General features: G+C 44.8%; 1 protein-coding gene across 1 annotated transcript in view; it reads left to right on the top strand.

Annotated features, from left to right (window-relative positions):
- The window catches only part of camsap2b (calmodulin regulated spectrin-associated protein family, member 2b), a 36,182-nt gene extending 17,141 nt beyond the window's left edge, over window positions 1-19,041 (top strand). Inside the window, exons 5-18 of the mRNA XM_076293841.1 lie at window positions 3,607-3,748; window positions 4,975-5,114; window positions 7,370-7,460; window positions 7,565-7,652; window positions 7,815-7,840; window positions 7,982-8,051; window positions 8,580-8,843; window positions 9,597-11,586; window positions 12,977-13,113; window positions 14,072-14,286; window positions 14,747-14,843; window positions 15,630-15,742; window positions 16,721-16,839; window positions 17,100-19,041. Of these exons, the coding sequence (XP_076149956.1) occupies window positions 3,607-3,748; window positions 4,975-5,114; window positions 7,370-7,460; window positions 7,565-7,652; window positions 7,815-7,840; window positions 7,982-8,051; window positions 8,580-8,843; window positions 9,597-11,586; window positions 12,977-13,113; window positions 14,072-14,286; window positions 14,747-14,843; window positions 15,630-15,742; window positions 16,721-16,839; window positions 17,100-17,405 (3,798 nt within the window). The 3' untranslated portion in view covers window positions 17,406-19,041. The remainder of the gene's footprint in view (window positions 1-3,606; window positions 3,749-4,974; window positions 5,115-7,369; window positions 7,461-7,564; window positions 7,653-7,814; window positions 7,841-7,981; window positions 8,052-8,579; window positions 8,844-9,596; window positions 11,587-12,976; window positions 13,114-14,071; window positions 14,287-14,746; window positions 14,844-15,629; window positions 15,743-16,720; window positions 16,840-17,099) is intronic.
- The last annotated feature ends 663 nt before the right edge of the window (window positions 19,042-19,704 follow it).

Raw genomic sequence — 19,704 nt, 5'->3', positions numbered from 1 at the left:
TCTACAGAGGCCCATTGTATTTGGAGAGAGAGAGAAAAAGAGAAAGAGAGAGAAGGGAAATGGGAAGAAGTCAGAGAAACAGAGCAAGAGTTGAACCAAAGATACTTTATCAACTCTCTGGTTGAACAGTCATAGACTGAAATATCATCACTAGTTGCTGCTGCTTTGATGTAGAGCTCATGTGACCTGGTTGGAGAGAGAGGGGAGATACGTAGAGGTCAGGACAGGCCGTTATGCTGGACGTCCTCACAGATCCTTCATGGCCACCGTTGGGTTAAACAGGATGTTTTATCCAAATGAAGCTCAAGAATTATGTTATTTGGATTTAACAATTCACATCTCTTTTGGACTCATTTGGACACTGCACCACAGTTAGTTGCGTGTGTGTGTGTGTGTGTGTGTGTGTGTGTGTGTATGTGTGTCTGCGTATGTGTGTCTGCGCATCTGTGCGTCTGTGTGTGTCTATGCATGTCCATATGACTCTGTGTGCGTGCATGTGTATATCTGTGTGTGTGCATACGTTCAGAATGATGCAGAAGAATTGCGTGGGAGACTATATTTAAGCTGGGTCTTACAGCTCCGAGCATTTTCACTTCAGTGCAGATTTACTCCCCGAGTGTTCTCATTCAGTCTGCTGACTTGCACACTTCAGACTCTACCAGGAGCTCTCAATCCCTCACTGGTGATTAAGAAAGGAAATATTTAAATCTCTCTCCATTTATATATTATACTTAATGGGCAGAACTGTACACTCCATAGATTAATTTTACCATAATCTTTCTCATACTACCATTGCTTTATACCCAGAACTAAGTTGCCTTAGTAGTCCACTGAGCCCCAGACACCATCTCATCAAAATTCAGGGTGATAGAAGTGGGGGTATGAAGCACCATTCAGCTCTGTTAGTGCCAATGACTACGGGGGGAAATTACATTTGATTAACGCTGCATTGAATCGCAGGTTAAATGGAGCTCTGATGTGCTGTGTCCGTCCCTCAACATAAACTCAAAGCAAATGCCAAAGCAATTTCTTAGATTTGGTTAAGTGCTGAGTAATGCAGAATATTGTTGTAAATATGCCAGAATCCAAAGTCATGAATCTGCTTAATGCAGAACTGCTGATCTAGAGTCTGTCCTTCTCTTGAGCTTATATTCAGGGAGGTTTAGATATGACAAGGGTGAGACTGATCCCAAATAAGCACCTACAATAATTTCCCTTATGCAATTATAGTACAACAAACTCTTCAAACATAATTCCTTATGGATTCTTTGATAAGGGGACATAAAAGAGGACCCAAAAACAGGTAGATCAAAAAGGGTATTTAAATCAATCACCTGGGTTCTTTACCTGTAAAAAGGTGGGTGGGTCCTCTGACAACACAGTACCTGAGTCTGGTTCAGTTCAGTTTCTGGTCCATGCCTTTCTGGAGTCTCCCGTAATCTGGGTTAAAGGAGCACTCAAGGCAGGGAAGATCCCTTACCGCAAAAGGAAAAACTGCTGGAGGGGTAAAATCTTAAAATGGCACTATCAAAGTAATTCCCCAAAAGGTTCTGTGAAGGTCATTTTAAGTTCTTGTTCTGAAAAGCCCGGTGATTGTAGGCCTATTTTCATTTTCTAAGAGTCCCTGCACCTCTGTTCATTTGGACCGGCATGGCATCATGGCAAAATCAGGCATGAGTAGAATGGATTTACAATAATGGCATATTTAGCTTCTCAATTTTTATCCAAACCATAATCATTAGTTAATTCACTGCATTCGATTTAGTGCTGTTTGACATTAAATGGTATTCATGGTGTTAAGCATCCCTTGATACATCATTGGAACAGATTCTGTATAGTGCTAATATTTATTCTACTCTCTAATTCTAATGCTTGTAAGTAAAGCTCACTGATTGACCAATGACACTGTAGCAATGTTAATGGCTCTTCTTCCTCTCCTGTCACTCTTGTATTTGGTGTCATCCTCCTTTTCACGGCCCAAGTCTTCAGCCAAATGGTACTGGAAACTGGTACCTGTAAGTCCCACCATCACGTCCTCTATCTCCTCTCCCTTCTGACCCTGCCCTGTGTCCTTGCCCCTGCCCATGCTGATTGGTCCTTTTTGCCCTCCCCCCTGATTGGTCCTTTTTGCCCTCCTCCCTTGATTGATTTTTTTCCGTAGGCATGTGGGGACCAGTGGGACCCAGACTACCCCTGTCTGGTCCACCCCAGTCCCTTCTCCAGTCCACCTCCGTTGATTTGACCTCTGACCCTTGCCTCCCAGCCCGAATCCACTCCCAGTTTGATACCTCGCTGCTCTGACCCCCTCCCTCCGCCGTGATTCCCCGTTTCCAAGACTCCCCTCCAGTGGACCCTCATAGTCCAATCCTCCCTTTCTGTTCATTCATATCACTCCCCAGCCACTAATACTGTTTGTTTCTTTTGGATAAAGAGAATAACATGTTAGACAAACATGGCCATTTTGTCCTATAACAGATGACAGATTACTTTGGTTCATAATGAAATGTATAATTCAGAACAGTCATTCCAGACGTGGAATTATTTCTATCTGAGAAGTAGGCAGACAGCAGCTTGGCCCTTCATACTTGGATGAAAGCCAGGCTAGAACGCCTCCCTTCTCCCTTGCAAACAATTTAAATCTGACAGCTTCACAGCCTATACGACTAGACTGAGAATTAAAACATGAAGATAGTGATGTATAGCTGGACCATTGTGGTGTCTCGAAGACAGAGGTGGATTTGATATATTGTAATGTATTTCTCTGCCAAAGCAGCATTATTAAAGTCTAAATCATCCCCACAGATGCTTCAAACCCACTTTGGGATGATTTAGAATTCCCGGCTCAGGTTAATGAAAGGTGCTTTCAGACGTTCTCTCTCTCTTCCTTTTTCCTTTCTCTTTCTTTTTTCTCTCTCTCTCCATCTCCCTCCTTCACCCACTATCCTCTCTCTCTCTCTCTCTCCCTCTCTCCCTCTTTCTCTCACCACCACTACTCAGCAGAACCCAGTGGAGAATGTCTCGCCTCTGATAGACTGATTAACACGTCTCCTTAAGATGCAGGGGATCCAGAGATCAAATCACTCCCCCTATATCAACACGAAGGCAGGACAATGCAGATGACTAATGGCAGACGCAGAGTGTAATGTGTTATCAGAGAGACCCTATTGTAAGGGGAGCAGATAGGGCCGAGGTAACACACAGGTTTCTGTGGCATTAATCAACCAGCATTATTGGCACTGCTGGCCTCCTCTGCATGCTGTAATACTCCCCGCTGTGTGGTTATTGCCCCTCTTTGCCCTGCTGCAGATAAATAACACACAGCTAAACCACTCCGGAGCCGTGTGTGTGTGTGTGTGTGTGTGTGTGTGTGTGTGTGTGAAAGAGAGAGAGAGAGAGAGAGAGCTGTGTGTGTGAGTAAAAGACAGAGAGAAAGAAAGGGTGAATTGTCAATTGTCTCTATGAATGTTGTCCATATGCATGCCCTGTTTTGTATGCTAGTGTATGTGTGTATGTATTTGCATTGCGGAGGTGGCGGGGTGGGGTTGTGTGTAAGCGCCTCTGTTCTCCCTCTGTCTGACTGCGTCTGTGTGCTGTCTCCCTCTACAGTCGCGCCTCAGGAGGGAGGACATCAAGCCAAGGCCGGCTCACTGCCTCCCCCTGGTGGACAACCTGCTGAAGGACAACACCGACGGCTGTGCCCTGGCCGCCCTGCTCCACTTCTACTGCCCCACCCCAGTCAGGCTGGAGGGTAAGCCAACATGCCTTTAACACAACACAGAGTGAGCGCCACAGCTAGCATCTGATCTCCTGTCAACTTCAAATCCTTTTGGCTTCTTTGACTGGCTTAACATCAATGATGTTACATCCACTGAAAAAAAGAACAGCGTGTACTTTTAGCTGTTACTGCGGTACATTTGCATGGAAAGAGTATATAAGTATATTGAGGACAAGCTGTACTAGTACCAGACATCAATAGTAGTAAATATAGATGCAGAATGTCGGAATGACAGAAAGGAAACAGAGAAATATTTACTTCATGATTTATGCACACAATCATAACCCTGAATTATGGCAGGAGGATATGCCCCAACACACTGACAGTGCAAGGGCACAAGCACTATGCCCCACAACACAGTCTGTGTGGGTGCCCTTGCACTGTCAGTGTGTTGGGGCATATCTTTGTCATGTGTCTGCCTCTGCTGTTCCAGAAGGGTATCGGAAGCACACACGCACACACGCACACACACACACACACACACACACACACACACACACACACACACACACACACACACACACACACACACACACCCTGAGCTGCTTATAGGACCGGACAGCCTCCCCGCTCCCAGTGTCCCTCACAGGTCTGTGAGTGACATGACCTCCCCAGCACTCAGCACTGCTCGACAGCACCAGTAGATAAAGAGCTGGTGGGGGCCTGGGAGGTGGTGTGTGGTGTGTATGTGGGTCTACAGTTGGAAGCAAAGAGATTAAATCCTCCTCTGATCTTTAGCTTTCACAGAGGGACTGGTCAAGTTTGATAAGACAACAAAGCCCTGGTCCCACACCAGGCAGGAAGGGTACAAGAGAGCTGAAGTCGTTAGGAAGTTAAGTGAGATACCGGCCAGATGTGCAGTTCCTTTCTTGAGCACATGAGACCTGTGTGGAGACAGGTTATGACGTAACTCCCCCAGCTAACGTCTGTGAGATTCCAGGCAAGCCAAACCAGAGGAGGAGGAGGTGGAGGAGGAGAATTATTCAGTTGGCCAGGCCTCCATATTTCAGTTTTCAAACATAAACAGTGCCTGGAGTATCCCCACCCTTATCCTGTGTGTCTGAGAAAGAGTTTGTTATGTTACGTCACTAACTGTGTGTGTGTGTGTGTGTGTGTGTGTGTGTGTGTGTGTGTGTGTGTGTGTGTGCCTGTACCCCGCCCCTCTCCATTCCACTCCTCCCCTCCCCCCCCCCCCACAGATATCTGCCTGAAGGAGACCATGTCTCTGGCAGACAGCCTGTACAACCTGCAGCTGGTGCAGAAGTTCTGCAGCGACAACCTCAACCGCTGCTGCCACTTCAGTCTGGAGGACATGCTATACGCCTCCTCCTCCATCAAGGTAGGCCCAGCTGGGAAGCTCTTCTCACACAACGCATTCACTCACTTTTATCCAAAACTGTTTACAGGCAGAAATGTGAGACATTTTGGCATCAATGCTAATCAGAATATGTTTTCATGCAAGGCCATTCAGGAAAGGTGCACATTGAATGATGGGTTGTGCCCTAGGCACTGAAGACATTGTCATAGTGTTGTTGGTAGAATCTTGCTCTGTCAGGTTAAGTTAGATTAACATACTGAGGATCTAACTTTTCAATTGAAGCACACTGCTGAAAAACTGCACTGCTCAAGAAAGACTTATGGATGTCTTTGACTTTGATTTAAGCTTCTGGCAAAGCAATGCAATAACTGTTCCTGGAACAGTTACAGTGATACAAATATTGAATTGCATTAGAGGAACACAGAGCTATAGAGTAGAGGCAAGCGATATAATGGCAAACTGAACTGTTGTTTGTGCATATCAGTGTTTAGAGTAGTTGACTGTGTGTGTGTATATGTGTGTGTGTGACGGAGAGAGAGAGTGAGTGTGTGTGTGTAGTCTGCTATAAATGGAGCATAGAGGAGCGTGGTGGTGTTCACACATAGGCACGTTTAAAAAGTAGTGTCTGAAGAAGGCTTATGACCGTTTGGAGGGAGTGAGTCACGCGAGGTTTGAATGAGGTTGTGTGAGGGGAGGAAGCTGGAGGAGGGAACAGGGCTGAACACAGTGTGTGTGTGTGAGCTTGTGCATATAGTCTGCTCTGTGAACTGCCTACAGTACTGCCAACTCCAATGAGAGGCTGAGTCACCCCAACACAGCATGAGGAGAACACTCACTCCCTCTGGGCTGAAGTTTTCCTCTGCCCGAGGAGGGATTCGGATGGCTGGCTTTCCCCCCTTCTTTTCCGTCTGTTTCTATATATATGTCCTGTGTCTGTTTGTGTCTTTGCCTCCCAGCAACAGCCATGTTGGAAGAAAGTTGCTGGGATTTGTTTTTATTTTTTTGAAGTTCAGGCTCAGTTCAGATGGAATTTGTTTCAGGGCAAGACATATGTTTTTGTCAAATAAGTTTTAATTAAATGCTTTCCAGTGATGCTGAACTCACTGCTGAAATATAATGAAGTATATTCTAACAGCGAGGGTTGTGGCTGGATTTCTGATTACTGAGTTAAATGATAATAATCCTAAAGTTCACGGGAGGAGTGCTTAAGGAACAGTACAGTGAGACGGTTTTGCCTAGGGCTGTCTTCAACTTTTAAATATCATCACTGCAGGTTTCTCTTGTTTTCCTCAGATGATAAGTTTTGAGTTGGGCAGGCTCGTGTCACTGACACAGACGAAGAGTGAAAGGGAGCAGAAGTGTGAAAGCAGGCCTTGGGCACATGACACTGGGCAACATGCCTTCTGGATGAGAAAGGGAGAGAGGGAGAGAGAGCGGGGGGGGGTGAAAGAGAGAAACAAACACAGAGGCAGAGAGAAATCGGGGGAAGAATGATACAGTCAGAGAAAAAGAGAAGGCGAAAGCAAGGCAGAATAGAGGCTTGGCAGAGCTGTGGTATTCAGGCATTCATCCCACACCGCATACTGGAGAGCCTCTATGCCTCGTGAATACAAACCAGTCGTGCCCGCTCCCATTGGCTGTGAAAAGCAACAAAACATATCAGATGTACACAGAAACTAATTTCAATTCATTAACACAAGCCAATCATTTTAGTAAGGTGGTGTTATTTAACCATTTGTCACTTAGAGAATAAGTTTGAACAGTGAGTTGTTTGTACAGTAGAAGAATTTCAGAATTTCACAAAAGAATTTAAATTGGAAGGAATTGAGGATAAGAAAATGGATCGATGTAACATAAAAAGTATTTTGCTGACATCATATATGGACTGTTAAACAATGAGGGTGGCCTGGATTGATTTGGCTTCTCTTGAGCACAAGGCTTATGCAACGGCAGAGATCTGAATGGCTTTAGTCTTTGACCCCCGAACAAACAAATTCTGCTTGTTACAGTGTAAATAATGAGCTACAATGTGTTTGACAAAGCTCTGTTGTTTAGAGATGCTCAAGAGATCAATTGTGACTCGTGGAGACATCCTCCGGACAATCTTGGCAACTGCAATTGGAGCGCACTAACTCTTGTTTGGGGGAAAACACACACTGTCCTTTTTGTTCTGAGGAAGCCTATTTGATTTGTCTCCATAATCTTTTCTCATTGGTCGCTGCTGTGTGTGTGTGTGTGTGTGTGTGTGTGTGTGTGTGTGTGTGTCTATCCTGCAGGGTAACTACCTTGTGTTTATGGCCGAACTGTTCTGGTGGTTTGAAGTGGTGAAGCCTTCCTTTGTACAGCCCCGTTCCCTCGATGCCAAAGGTGAGCATATCCAAGTGCAGACTACTTCACCGTGTGTGTGGTTTTGTTATCTTGTTGAAAGATTTGTAATTGTGAAGCTGTTTGTTTGTTTTTGTTTGTTCCAGAGCTGACACAGTCGTCAACAAAAATGGCTCCCATTTCCAAAACCAAACCCAGCTTCATGGAGAGATCATGTAGTCCTGAACAGCCATGGTGTGTATGTTTGATATTTGTGCTGGTAGTTAAACTTCTGTTTAACTTTTTAATCATTAGAAACGAGCATTCAAGTATTTCCTCAAGAGCATTCAAGAAAAGAGCATTCAAGTATTTTTCAAGTTTACCTGGTGTTTCTTTTTTTGTTTTATATTCTGGCAGCTCACAACCAAATGCTGCTCCCGCAGGTAAGTGATTAGCTGCAGTATTAAGCTGTTTTGCAGGTTTTGTATACTTTCCAAATGGTCTCCTTGCTGAAGTAGTATGCAAGCAGATTATTTTGCAGCGCTTCATTTTTGGCTAGAAGAGATTTTGCTTTTTCATTGCAGCTCTGATAAAGCGCTCGTCCTCCATGTCTTATGTGGACGGCTGTGTGGGAACATGGCCCAAAGAGAAACGGTAAGACACACCGCTGGAACCTTACTCTACGCTTTAATCTTTCAGTTATTAATGTTACATAACATGCTGACATGCACATGATTCATAGCTTTGGTTAGTGTGAAAATGTAATAATGTTCATTGTTAACTGTATTGTTTTTTTAGCATTATTGTCAACTCCTATATATATAATGCATTAACTATAGGAGTTGACAATAATGCTAAAAAACAATAGAGTGTGTTTGGTTAGTGTGAAAATGTAATAATGTTCATTGTTAACTCTATTGTTTTTTTTTAGCATTATTGTCAACTCCTATAGTTAATGCATTATTTTGTGTATTTACTACATTTAATGAATGTCAAACAAGGATAAGTGTGACCATATTTTTTTAAATATTATTAGTTATAATTATACTAATTAATAGGGTAAATTGTCATTAGTATTTCATTATTTTGATGGAGTTTTGGAGCTATGGAGTGATTTTGTTTTTATGGAGCTTTTAGTGATTTTGTAAGTGTCACAAAATGCCTTCCTTACCCCTGATCCAGGTCCTCAGCTCACGGCATCTCATTTGAGATCCCCTTTGATGACGAGGTGGTGCCCACTCAACCAGGGTCCACGGGTCGGGGAATGACCCGCTCCGCCAGTACAGAGGGCCTGGGCTTCAGGGTGCACCAGGCTAACAGGAACATACGCCGGAACCTCTCCTTCCAACCCGTCAATGGTCAGGACAGCTACATCCAGGAGGAGAGTGATGATGCTGCGCTGTCCTTCAGACGAGCAGGAAGGCCTCGCATCAGGACCGATGCAAAGTAAGACACCCATTGTGTCCTGTTGAGTTGTGCTCTGAGCTGGGACTGTCGTGTGATGTACTGTATGCCAACTAGTTAGCAATGAGGGAACATTACATGGGACATGATGTGATAGGGGTATTTGGCTTACTCAATGTCAAGGTTTCATCAGGACAGGGAGACACTTGTGGGAACAGGTTGCATGCATGTGAAAGATACATCCGGTACCAGTGCTGATGGTGTGAGCAGACATTACATTGTTTTACAGATATTACATGGCACTTTGTAAAGCTTATTTGTGTGTGAAAAGGCTGCTTTTTTGTGAGTGCCAGGTCACATTTTCATATAAAGTAATGTAATTTGTGCCTTGGACATAGCATATTAACGTGAGAAGGAATGTGTCAGTGTGAATGCTACAGATACCTATTTAAGAATGCATCAAGCATAATAGTAATGTTCAAACTGGCATTTGGTTTATACTATTGCCATTAAAATGATACATTTTCCTCTAAAGTTTCCTTTATGTTTGCATTCTGTGTTCATGTATTCATGTACCCTGATGCACTGAACAGTGTTTTTAATTTAGGGCTGATCTTATCGAACATTTGATTTGTTCTGTTTCCAAATGCAGTTTTACATGATTCAAAAACAAAAAATTTTTTTTCTTGAGAGCCATATCTGTCCATCCGTCAAATTTCTGACATATCTGAGATACCACTGACATGTCATTCTAAGCCTTACAGACAGCCATCTGATTTGTACATTTTCACCCAGGTATTCTAATGGACTGCTGCCAGAGGACCATTCTCCCCAACCCAGCACTCCCAGCATAGAGGAGGCCCTGAAGATTATCCACGACTCAGAGAGGACCCATGGCAGCCTCCCCTCAGGAAGCGGGGGCAGCAGCTTCTACCTGCATGGCCAGGAAATGGGAGATCCTGTCGACGACGCCAACCATGACAATGGAGACAATGAGCCGGGAGACCTCGGCTCCAAGGGACGGGTGGATGACGGGGACCTGAACTCTACATCCACAGAGGTGGACACGGGCATCCACGTGAGGACAGAGGACATTCAGGACGGGCAGGATGAGGACTCGTCACTGAAGGACTACTCGGACATGGACCAGGACTGTGAGGTGCGGTCGTGCCCACTGCCGGAGACGTCTAGCTCCTGTGCCAGCCTGATGGGTGCGCGCTCGCTGGGCTGCGGCAGCCCGGCCTCGTCCACAGGCTCCGGTGTCCGCATGACCAGCTTTGCTGAGCAGAAGTTCCGCAAGCGGAACCAGGCGGAGGGACGGAACAGTGGCAGTGGGAGCAACACGCCCGAGAGCTCTGAGCTCAATCTGCCGAGCGCAACAGCGGCGTCACCGGGGCCGGTGACACCGCCATTTGCAGCGCTCACACCCGAGGCTCGGAGCCCTGCGCGCCCGACCTCGTCCCGTGACCCCAGCCACATCCTCGCCTCGGAGATGGTGCACCTGAAGATGAAGCTGGAGGAGAAGCGGCGCGCCATCGAGGCGCAGAAGAAGAAGGTGGAGGCGGCGTTCACGCGACACCGACAGAAGATGGGCCGCACCGCCTTCCTCAATGTGGTCCGCCGCAAGGGCGGCTCCACCTCCCCCTCCCCCGTAGCTGAAACAGCGAGTTCCCCGAGCTTCGTGAAGCCCCCCTCCCCTTCGCCTGTAGCGGACGCCCCATTGGCTCAGAGGCCGGCCCCCAGCAGTGCTGGCGGCGGCTCAGGCCTGGAGCGGTGCAAGCCGGACGGTGCGGCGCCCAAATCCCCCGTAGAGGACGGCGGTGCAGAGGTGGATCTGACGGAGTACACGCGCACCATTGACCGCCTGAACACGTCGCTCAGCTTCCTGCAGTCCGAGATGCAGCGGCTGGCCCGCCAGCAAGAGACCATCATGCAGATGCGAGACAACCAGGGCAACCAGGCCTGGGTCATCTCCCCGCCGTCGCAGCCCTCGCCTCAGAGGCAGCTGCGGGAGCTGCGCAGCAGCAGCGTGGCCGGCCGCGGCGGCTCCGTGGGCTCCCTCTCGCCCATCCTCTCGTCCTCGGCCACCGGCGGCGGCGGAGGCGGCACGGGATCCCCGCGCGTCACACACCGCTCCCCGAGCACCATCAAGAGGAAGTCGGCCTCCTTCCACGCCCGGACGCCGCGCACGCCGCGCCCCAGCGATCTGAAGATCACGCCGTTCAGCCGCATGCTCAACACGCCCCAGTCGGTGGACAGCCTGCCCAGGCTGCGCCGCTTCTCCCCCAGCCAGAACCAGACCACCTCCTTCGCCTACCTAGGGCACGACGCCAGGCCCACAGCGCAGCGCACCCAGTCGGTGGACAGTGCCGCCCAGGGAGCGAGCAGCGAGCAGGAGCTCAAGGACAGGGGACAGGCTGCGGACCAAGCCAAAGACGAGCCTCAGGGCGCAAACGCAGTCGAAGAGCTAGAGAAGAGCCAGTCTGCTCAAGCTAGAGAGAAATCAGCAGAGACAAAGGAGGAACAGAAGGAAGTGGAAAGTGCCGGGAAGAAAACGATCAGAAATGGATCAGTAGCTGAGGTGCTGTCTCAGCCAGTGTCTGTGGCAGCGAAGACGACAACCAGCACAACCAGTGTCAATAACCAGCAGGCCCAACCCAGGAAGGACCTGCTAGAGGTACCGCTGTCCGTGCTGAAGCCCGAGGAGGGACAGGAGTCCGGCACAGATGGAGAACCAGGACTAGAGAACCGTGATCAAAAGATGTGCTGTGGGTTCTTTTACAGGGTAAGTCCGTCAGGAAACAGAGGTGGTAAACTCAGGCCTCAGAAAGTAAAAGTACTATCGCATAATATTCCAACCATTTGCTAAACCAGCTGATTTTAATTAGCTCAACTTGTCAGCTAGGTAGACCAGCTCATTAGTAGTGCCGCCTGTGTTAAGTGCACAGGTAGAATCATAAAAAGGGCAGGACTTACATTTCTGAAGTTTTCTACCAGTCATAGAAGTCATCCTGAAAAGAAGAGAAGAGAGATTGGCCTTTTATGACTCTGAATGCCATGTTACATAATCCTCCTCCTAATTGGTGACATTTTTTATCATGGGGATCTGAGCAATGTGTGCTCATTCTGGGGAGAGGGACATCAGCATTTGTGCAGTGAACTGGCAAATTGAATTTATTTGCCAATGAAGACAAACTCTGCAAAATGTAGGGCAGAGACAGCCAGTCAGAGAGAGTCAGTACACCCTGGGTGATGCAGACTGGTGCATTGTGGGGAGGCCGCTCTGCTGCTGAGCTTTTGCCTTGAAGTGGGCCAGAGCCTCATGACTTATTGAAGTGGGGCGGCTGTAGCACACGGCCTCCTCTGATGTTGCCTCCGACTTAAAGAGGCAGAAACAGATTTCGATACAGATTTAGTTTCATAATATACTGCTCAAAAAAATTAAGGGAACACTTATAGTTTTCCACAATTGATAAAACACATTTTTTGAAACCTTTCACCCTTTTCTCCATTCTCAAATTACATTCACAGAATGTCTGACAGTTTTACTTGTGCTCAGAACCAAACAGTGTCAGAGTACTGATCCAGTGTATGATTGAAGTGTTCCCTTAATTTTTTTGAGCAGTATATATTTGATATATCTTCTCTTTTGTGCTGCCAAAGGATTGAGTGGATTGGTTGAGATTGTTTACGGCTTGGTTTGAATCACTATGTTCATTTACTAATTACAGGCCCAGGACTGTGTGCAAAACACTGAGTTTTTTTCAGTGGAAACATAGAAACAGCTAGTGGACCATGAGAACCAATTCACTGAATCCGACAATAAGTGCATGGAATTAGAATTGTGGTCTACGTACACATTTACATCTACGCACACATATTATCACAGTCACAGAAGATGCCAGTGATCTTTTCTATGGCAATTTGGTTTTATCTGGCTTCCACAGCACCACCAAATATACCTTTCAGAAATGTAATTTGGAAGTACATCCATTAGAATAAAAAAGACCATCCAACCCTGTTGAACTATAACAGGCAGAAATCAAGCATTTACAAGGAGATGATGTGACAGGGATTGGCATGACGTCTCAAACCCTGAGGCAGTTCCTCTTATTTCTGCCACTGACTGACTAACTGACTGTGGCTGTTCTGGCTACTCTGCCTGCGATTCCCAGGATGACCTGCAGGGGGAGGAGGACATGGCTCAGAAGCGGGCGGCGCTGCTGGAGAAGAGGCAGAGGAGGGAGAGGGAGATGCAGCAGAAGAGACAGCAGCTGGAGGCCGAGCTGGAGCAGAAGAAAGAAGCGGCGCGGTAAGATTGGCGGATGGGCGACAGGCTGGAGAGACTAGAGCAAAATCTGAAAGCTTCGGCCTCGTTAATTAAAGCATCCCTAAAGGGAGTGTGTCCCCTCCTGTCAGAACCTGGTTTAGGTATAGCTAACACAGTGACGCAACCAAATGATGTCATGTGTTCATCCAGCTTTTCAGCACAGATGCTCATAATTCTTACACAGTGAGATATTGCACTTGTTGACTGTAACCTTTGGTCGACATCACTGTAGATGTTGCTGCCAGGAGCATATTTTAAAACAATGTTGGAGTCTTCGGTAGAGGTGGAAGCTTGTCCCAGTTCCTTATGCCTGATTATTTCAGTTTTTTAGAGTCTCATCATGACTCGCTGTGTCAGCCTCAACGGCTAAAGCTAAGACTGGTGTCCTGTAAATAGATTTGTGAGATATCACGCCTCAAATATTACATGCACACACTTTACAGACACCCCACTTTCACTATTGACACCCAACTTTCAGTACTGACACCTCACTTTCAGTACTGACACCTCACTTTCAGTATAGACACCTCACTTTCATTCACATTCATCCTCTGAGGCTGTCACTTAATTGATCACTTGATTTTACATTCCTCTGTCTGTCTCCCTTTTTCTCCCTCTCACTTTTTCCTCGTTCTTTTCTCTGGCTCTTCCTGTGTTTTCATCACACACACACACACACACACACACACACACACACACACACACACACACACACACACACACACACATACTCAGTTACTCTTCACTTACTCTTACTTGCTTAAACTTGCTCCACTCATCACACCTATGTTTTCTGATTTTACATCTTTCTCTCTCTCTTCTTCTCTCTCCTTCCCTCTCTTTCTTACACATTCCCTACACAACTGGAATATTACAATGTCTGTGACACACACATACTCTTCCCCCTGACTGGCGTTCTGCTCTTCCCCTGGTCCTCCAGGCTGAAAGCTGAGGAGGAGAAAGTGAAGCGCGAGGATGAAAAAGCACGTAGGGATTACATTAAGAATGAATATCTGAGGAGGAAGCAGCTCAAGCTGATGGACGACATGGACAGCGTCATCAAGCCCCGCCCCGCCAGCATCAAGAAAAAGCCCCGCCCCAAGTCTATGCACAGAGACATCATGGAGTCTCCAAAGCCACCAATCAAGACAACAGGTATGGCTTTGTAGAGGAAGATCTCCCCAATGATCAGCCCTGCTGGGGAATTTAATTTTTTTGTTTTTTAGGGGTCGCATAACATGATTGTGGCAATAATGGAGTTGGCTCAGAATCAAAATCTGAAGTGTTAGATCAACTAAATCAACCTCTGTAGAAAAAACAGATCTCAAGTGCTCAAGTCTGGGCAACTCAAGTATTTAGTACTCAAGTCTGTCCCATCCATGACTGAGCTGGGATCTAGGTGATCTCTAGCAGAGCATGTGTCAGCAGTAACTGCAATTGTTTTTACAGTAGGACGATGCCTTGAGTCTTGTACATCAGACATAAGAACATATTTTGATATTTACTCTGGACTTTTTTTTAATTCAATTTGATCTCTTCAAAGCGTTTTGAATCTTTAAAATACCTGTTGGATGTGTGTCTGTGTTTCACCTCTGTATGTGTATGTGTTTTTAAGGGTCCCGGCCACGTGGATATTCAGTGTCCAGCCTTTCGCTCGCATCTTTGAACCTTGCAGACAATGAAAGTGTCCAGTCTGACAAGAGAACTCCTCGGTAAGCCTGCTTATCGTCTCATCACATAAAGACCCCTGTATTCCGTATACTCACTCTCTGCACAATGCATAATCTCTTGGTAGTTTGAATACTGTACATTTGTTTGACACATTGCCCGAATCTCTATTAAAAACTGGACTAAATATTAATCTTTCTGTCTTTTGTAACCCTCTTCTAACCCTCCTCTTGCCTCTGAACTCTCAGAAGCAGTAAATTGTCTGCTGGCAATTTACGCTTCTTTTTGAATTCTCCAAAAGTGAAAAAGGGAAGGTTAGTCTCTTCAGTAAGGCCAATAGTCACCTCATTGTTTCCGCCTGTCATTAGAAAACAAGCTAGATATTCTTTTTTGTTTTGCTTAAACGCAAAACAAATACTCATATAATAGTATAATAAAAGTTGCATTAGTCAGACCAGTTCAGGTAGCAACATGATACCGGTATATTTGCCTAACACCATATGAACAATTCAGAATTGCTGCATTTGCTTCACTTAATGGCTTCACTGCATTCATTCAGCTTTTTGATTCCAGCACAGCATTCATGCTTCTGCCTCGAGCACTAAGGCTTCCAACTCATCATTGGTTTCAGTGCTGGTCAGACTCTCTGTGTGAGACCCTGCTTTCATAAAACTGCCTCAAAACTTTTAGCTCTGTCATCGCTACTGCTCTTGCTTCCACCGCTACACCGGACAGAATGTATTAACACACTGTGACACACTACAAGATAGCTAAAACTGTGTGTGTGTCTGTGTGTGTGTCTGTGTGTGTGTGTGTGTGACCACCTCCAGGCCAGACTCTGCAGAAGGATACCTGTCTCCCTGTCAGTCTGTGAGCCGAAACGGGGAGAATTGGGAGAATGAGTCCACCACCTCATCTGTGGCATCCAACACTGAGTATACAGGTACCCTCAGCTCAGCTGTCAATCAAACAGGACTCATACACAATGATGGCCATCATTATGGTTCATTAGGAATCTCTGTGCATGCTCATCAACCAGTTTTCAAGAGCTGCTTTCAAGAGACTAGACCCTGAACCTTTGCTATCAAGTTTAAAAAGAATAATTGAAGAGCATGTCAAGAGCAACCGTAACTTCTTTGCCTTTTAATGTGTTAGGCTACTATACCTTTTTCAGGTCATCCACATCCTATTCGTTCCTACTATGGTTTCTCTGCATTATCTCTCTGTTTGTTAATCTTAGTATCATGTATTATTTCATTATCACTCAACTTTTGATTACTTTTAAAGGCCCTCTAAAGGGTTTTCTTCAACTTAAAATAATGTTTCAAAAATCATTTTGATGGTACATAAACTCTTAGTTTATATAGTTTAGTGCGAATGGCACTTCTGCCACACTCTGAGCAGGTCTTATCGCTTGTAAAACAGCCAGGAAGTTTGGTGTTCGGGTAGGAACACTGCCCCGACTCCGAAATCGAAAAGGAAAAGAGCTGCTATGCTACAGGAATTCGGAAATCTCTTTCTACTGTTGTCGGTGCATATATATTGTATCGGAGTTATGTTCATACTTTGTTTCAAAACACATTTAGTTAGTTTATTGTGTTTATTGCACTTCTGAACTGTAGGGGGCCCTGAGAGCAGATCTCCTTTAGTGCTGCTTTCTTAATATTCTTAATATTGCCGTCGGTTGACTCCATTTAACTGTAGTTGTATTACACCGTTCCGTTGTGGGCACCGCATATATGGGTTAGAGGGTGGTGATGAGTGCTGTTTACCTGATGAAGTCAAAGTTTAGTAAATTCCAAGTAATATGGCAAAGGCACAACATGCGCTTTCTGTAAAGGCGATATTTACGCTACCTTTGTTCATCTGCCCTGAATGTAGGCCTACTAAAAATACATGACTTTGTCTCATTCTATTCCAGGGCCAAAGTTATACAAGGAGCTAAGCTCTAAATCCAACAAATACATCATTCAGAACGCACTAGCCCACTGCTGCCTGGCTGGCAAGGTCAATGAGGGTCAGAAAAACAAGATACTGGAGGTAAGCCATTTGTCAAAACAAGTTTCACTTTTGATTAAGGTTTGTTACTCTGGAGGGCGCTGTGGAGCAACTCGCTACAGCGCCCGTACCATATACGGGTTCAAGTCTGACCTGGGTCATTTCCCGATCCCACCCCGTCTCTCCCTCCCAGTCATTTCCTGTCAGTCTCTCACTGTCCTATCAAACATAAAGGCAAAAAGCCCCAATATATACTGTTTATATACTATACACTATTTCCCTGTTTGCTTTCAATTTCACAGGAAATGGAGAAAAGCGAGTCCAACAACTTCCTGATTCTCTTCCGAGACTCTGGATGCCAGTTCCGATCTATCTACACGTACTGTCCAGAGACAGAGGAAATCACGCGCCTGGCCGGCTTCGGGCCCAAGGCCATCACACTGAAGATGATCGAGAGCCTGTTCAAGTACAATTCAGACAAGAAACAGTTCAGCCACATTCCCGCTAAGACCATGTCGGCCAGCGTGGACGCCATTACCATCTTTGGCCACCTGTGGCAGACCAAGAAACAGGGAACGCCCAAAAAGTTCCAACTTCTTAAATCTTAGTCTAATCAGGACTGCTGGTTTCTCCTCTGATGTAACAAAAAGACTCATTCAACCAACACCTCACTGTAAACATTGGATTTGCGATACAGCCTAAAAAATATAGTTCCACTATTCAGAGTATTTCGCCTTGTCCGCTCACCTGGACAGTGTTTGACATTAGTGACATGATGAACAACTTGAATGTAAACAAAAAAAATAATTAGGCCGGCTTCATCCGATGTCCATTATGCAAGACCCCAGTGCTGGGTTTTGTGTACTTTGTGTGTTGCACATGAGTGTTTATGTGCGTATGTGTGTGTATCTGTGCCAAAATCAGCGAGAGGGAAAGGTGCCTATATGGTGGACGGAGGTTCGAAGCACTGAATGTCACTCTGTGTGGAAAGAGTTATGTGGTTTTGTTCTTATGTTGCCTTTGGTGGCCTTAGGCTTGGCTTTGTTCAGTTGTGGATACCCCGTCCCAAAGCTGATGTGTCACCTACATGATATCAGTTGAACTGTGGTAAGTGAAATGAGTGAAAAGGTGAGAGAAACTTATTCAAGACGTAGGCCAAAAAGTTTTGCTTTTGGCAAGAGATGGTTCAATTGTGGGAAGCATTCGAGAAACTAAGACTTTTTTTAACACATTGTCATTATTTTTAATATTCACAAAGGAGGTAGTTACTGAGTGGGAAACAAATATCCTTTGGTTTACCAGCACTTAAACATTTCCTTCTGTTACATGCACCAATGTGAACTTTGAAATCACTGGTTTTCTTGCTCATCAGTGTTGAGCATTCATGGAGAACCAGTATGTTAAAGAAATTAATAATTGTTTGTATATAATGGCAACTTCATTGGAACAAGCTTATCGTGTAGAATTTGACTTGTGAATATGAGGCCTTTTCATCCGAGAGAACTAAGTGTATTTACATACCATGGATAGACCTATTCAGCTTTAGACGAGTAAAAAAAAAAACCTCACAAATCCACAATTATGCAGTCCATCCTAATTCCTATATATTGAGCTGGACGTTTGTAGCCAGCAGAAACGCCTCCATTCTTAGCCACAGATTGAACTGTTGGGGTACATGTAACACCATAAACAATCCTTAAATATCGTATTATGATGCTTCCACATAGTTGATGCCTAATGTCGCTAAATGAATTACTAACTTATATCAAGTAAACTGGTAAAAGTGTGTGTTGAAAAAAACATGTTTCATTTGCAGGGCTCTGTTTTATATTATTATTTTTTTCCCCATTATCTTCGCATCTTGAACAGTGAGAGATTGTTTTGTATCTTTTAGGTCACTCTTTGTTTTAACTTGTTTATGATGTACATATATAGTTTGTCATATGAAAGTATTTTGGAAAGCCATTTATTACATATAATTTACATAAAAATGAGAACACTATGTATATTGTTATGCAAAATGGATCATTGTCTTTGTGTACGGCAAAGCAGGACCAAGAAGGTGTGGCAGTGAAGAAGAGAGGTATTGAACTGAAAAGTCAAAGATGTATTAAGTTGTAATAAGAGTGTCAAACATTGCTTTTTTCCACATCCAGCATTTAAATTGTGTTTATTCATGTTATCATTTTGTATTTGTTCCATGCCATGTTTAACCTGTATATATAAATACAGATTTACATCAAATCTATGAGAGTATGTGTATTCTATAATTGTCTAACATTGTGTTTAAACTTGTTTTTTTCCCCGGATTAAACATATATGAGGGTGGAAACAGTATATCACAATGATACACAGACAAATACATCCACAAAATCTGTGAATGCCTAGCAATGCATGCATTGTGTAAATAATTACAAGACAAGTGTGAAAAGAGCATGTTGGAGTTGATATGGGTCACTGTCCTGGATTATACTGTAGATGATGGCTCAGGTAGGCCAATCGTTCTGTAGGCTTCCTCTATTGCAACCAAAGAACCATGCATTTGTGCGTGGGTCCTGTTCATTATTCATGTCACAATCAAAAATGGTCAATAAAGTGAGTAGGCCTACATTGATAATAGGCCTAAACGTGTAACCTCAACGCATTTTTCATTCTGTCATCTCTGATCAGTTCTTTTGTTTGACGTGTTTGCCAGTATCCTATTGGGCAATTTTGAGCAATGTGGTGTTCTGATTGTATGATCATGATCATTTGCCAACTGTTTAAAGTAAGCATAATCCAGAATAAAATTTGATGACCGATATCAATCAGAATGCACCAAAACAAGAATAGACCTAGTAATTGTTGCCATCCATTCAAATGCTTCTCAATTCATTGCTGTAGCCAAGACATTAATTGTCCATCTGT

Source organism: Alosa pseudoharengus, unplaced genomic scaffold (assembly GCF_046254945.1).
Source record: "Alosa pseudoharengus isolate Yale_2024_CS ecotype anadromous, Long Island Sound unplaced genomic scaffold, YU_APseudo_1.1 YU_APseudo_1.1_scf_2, whole genome shotgun sequence".
NCBI lineage: Eukaryota > Metazoa > Chordata > Actinopteri > Clupeiformes > Clupeidae > Alosa > Alosa pseudoharengus.
This window is presented reverse-complemented; position numbering and strand designations above follow the sequence as displayed.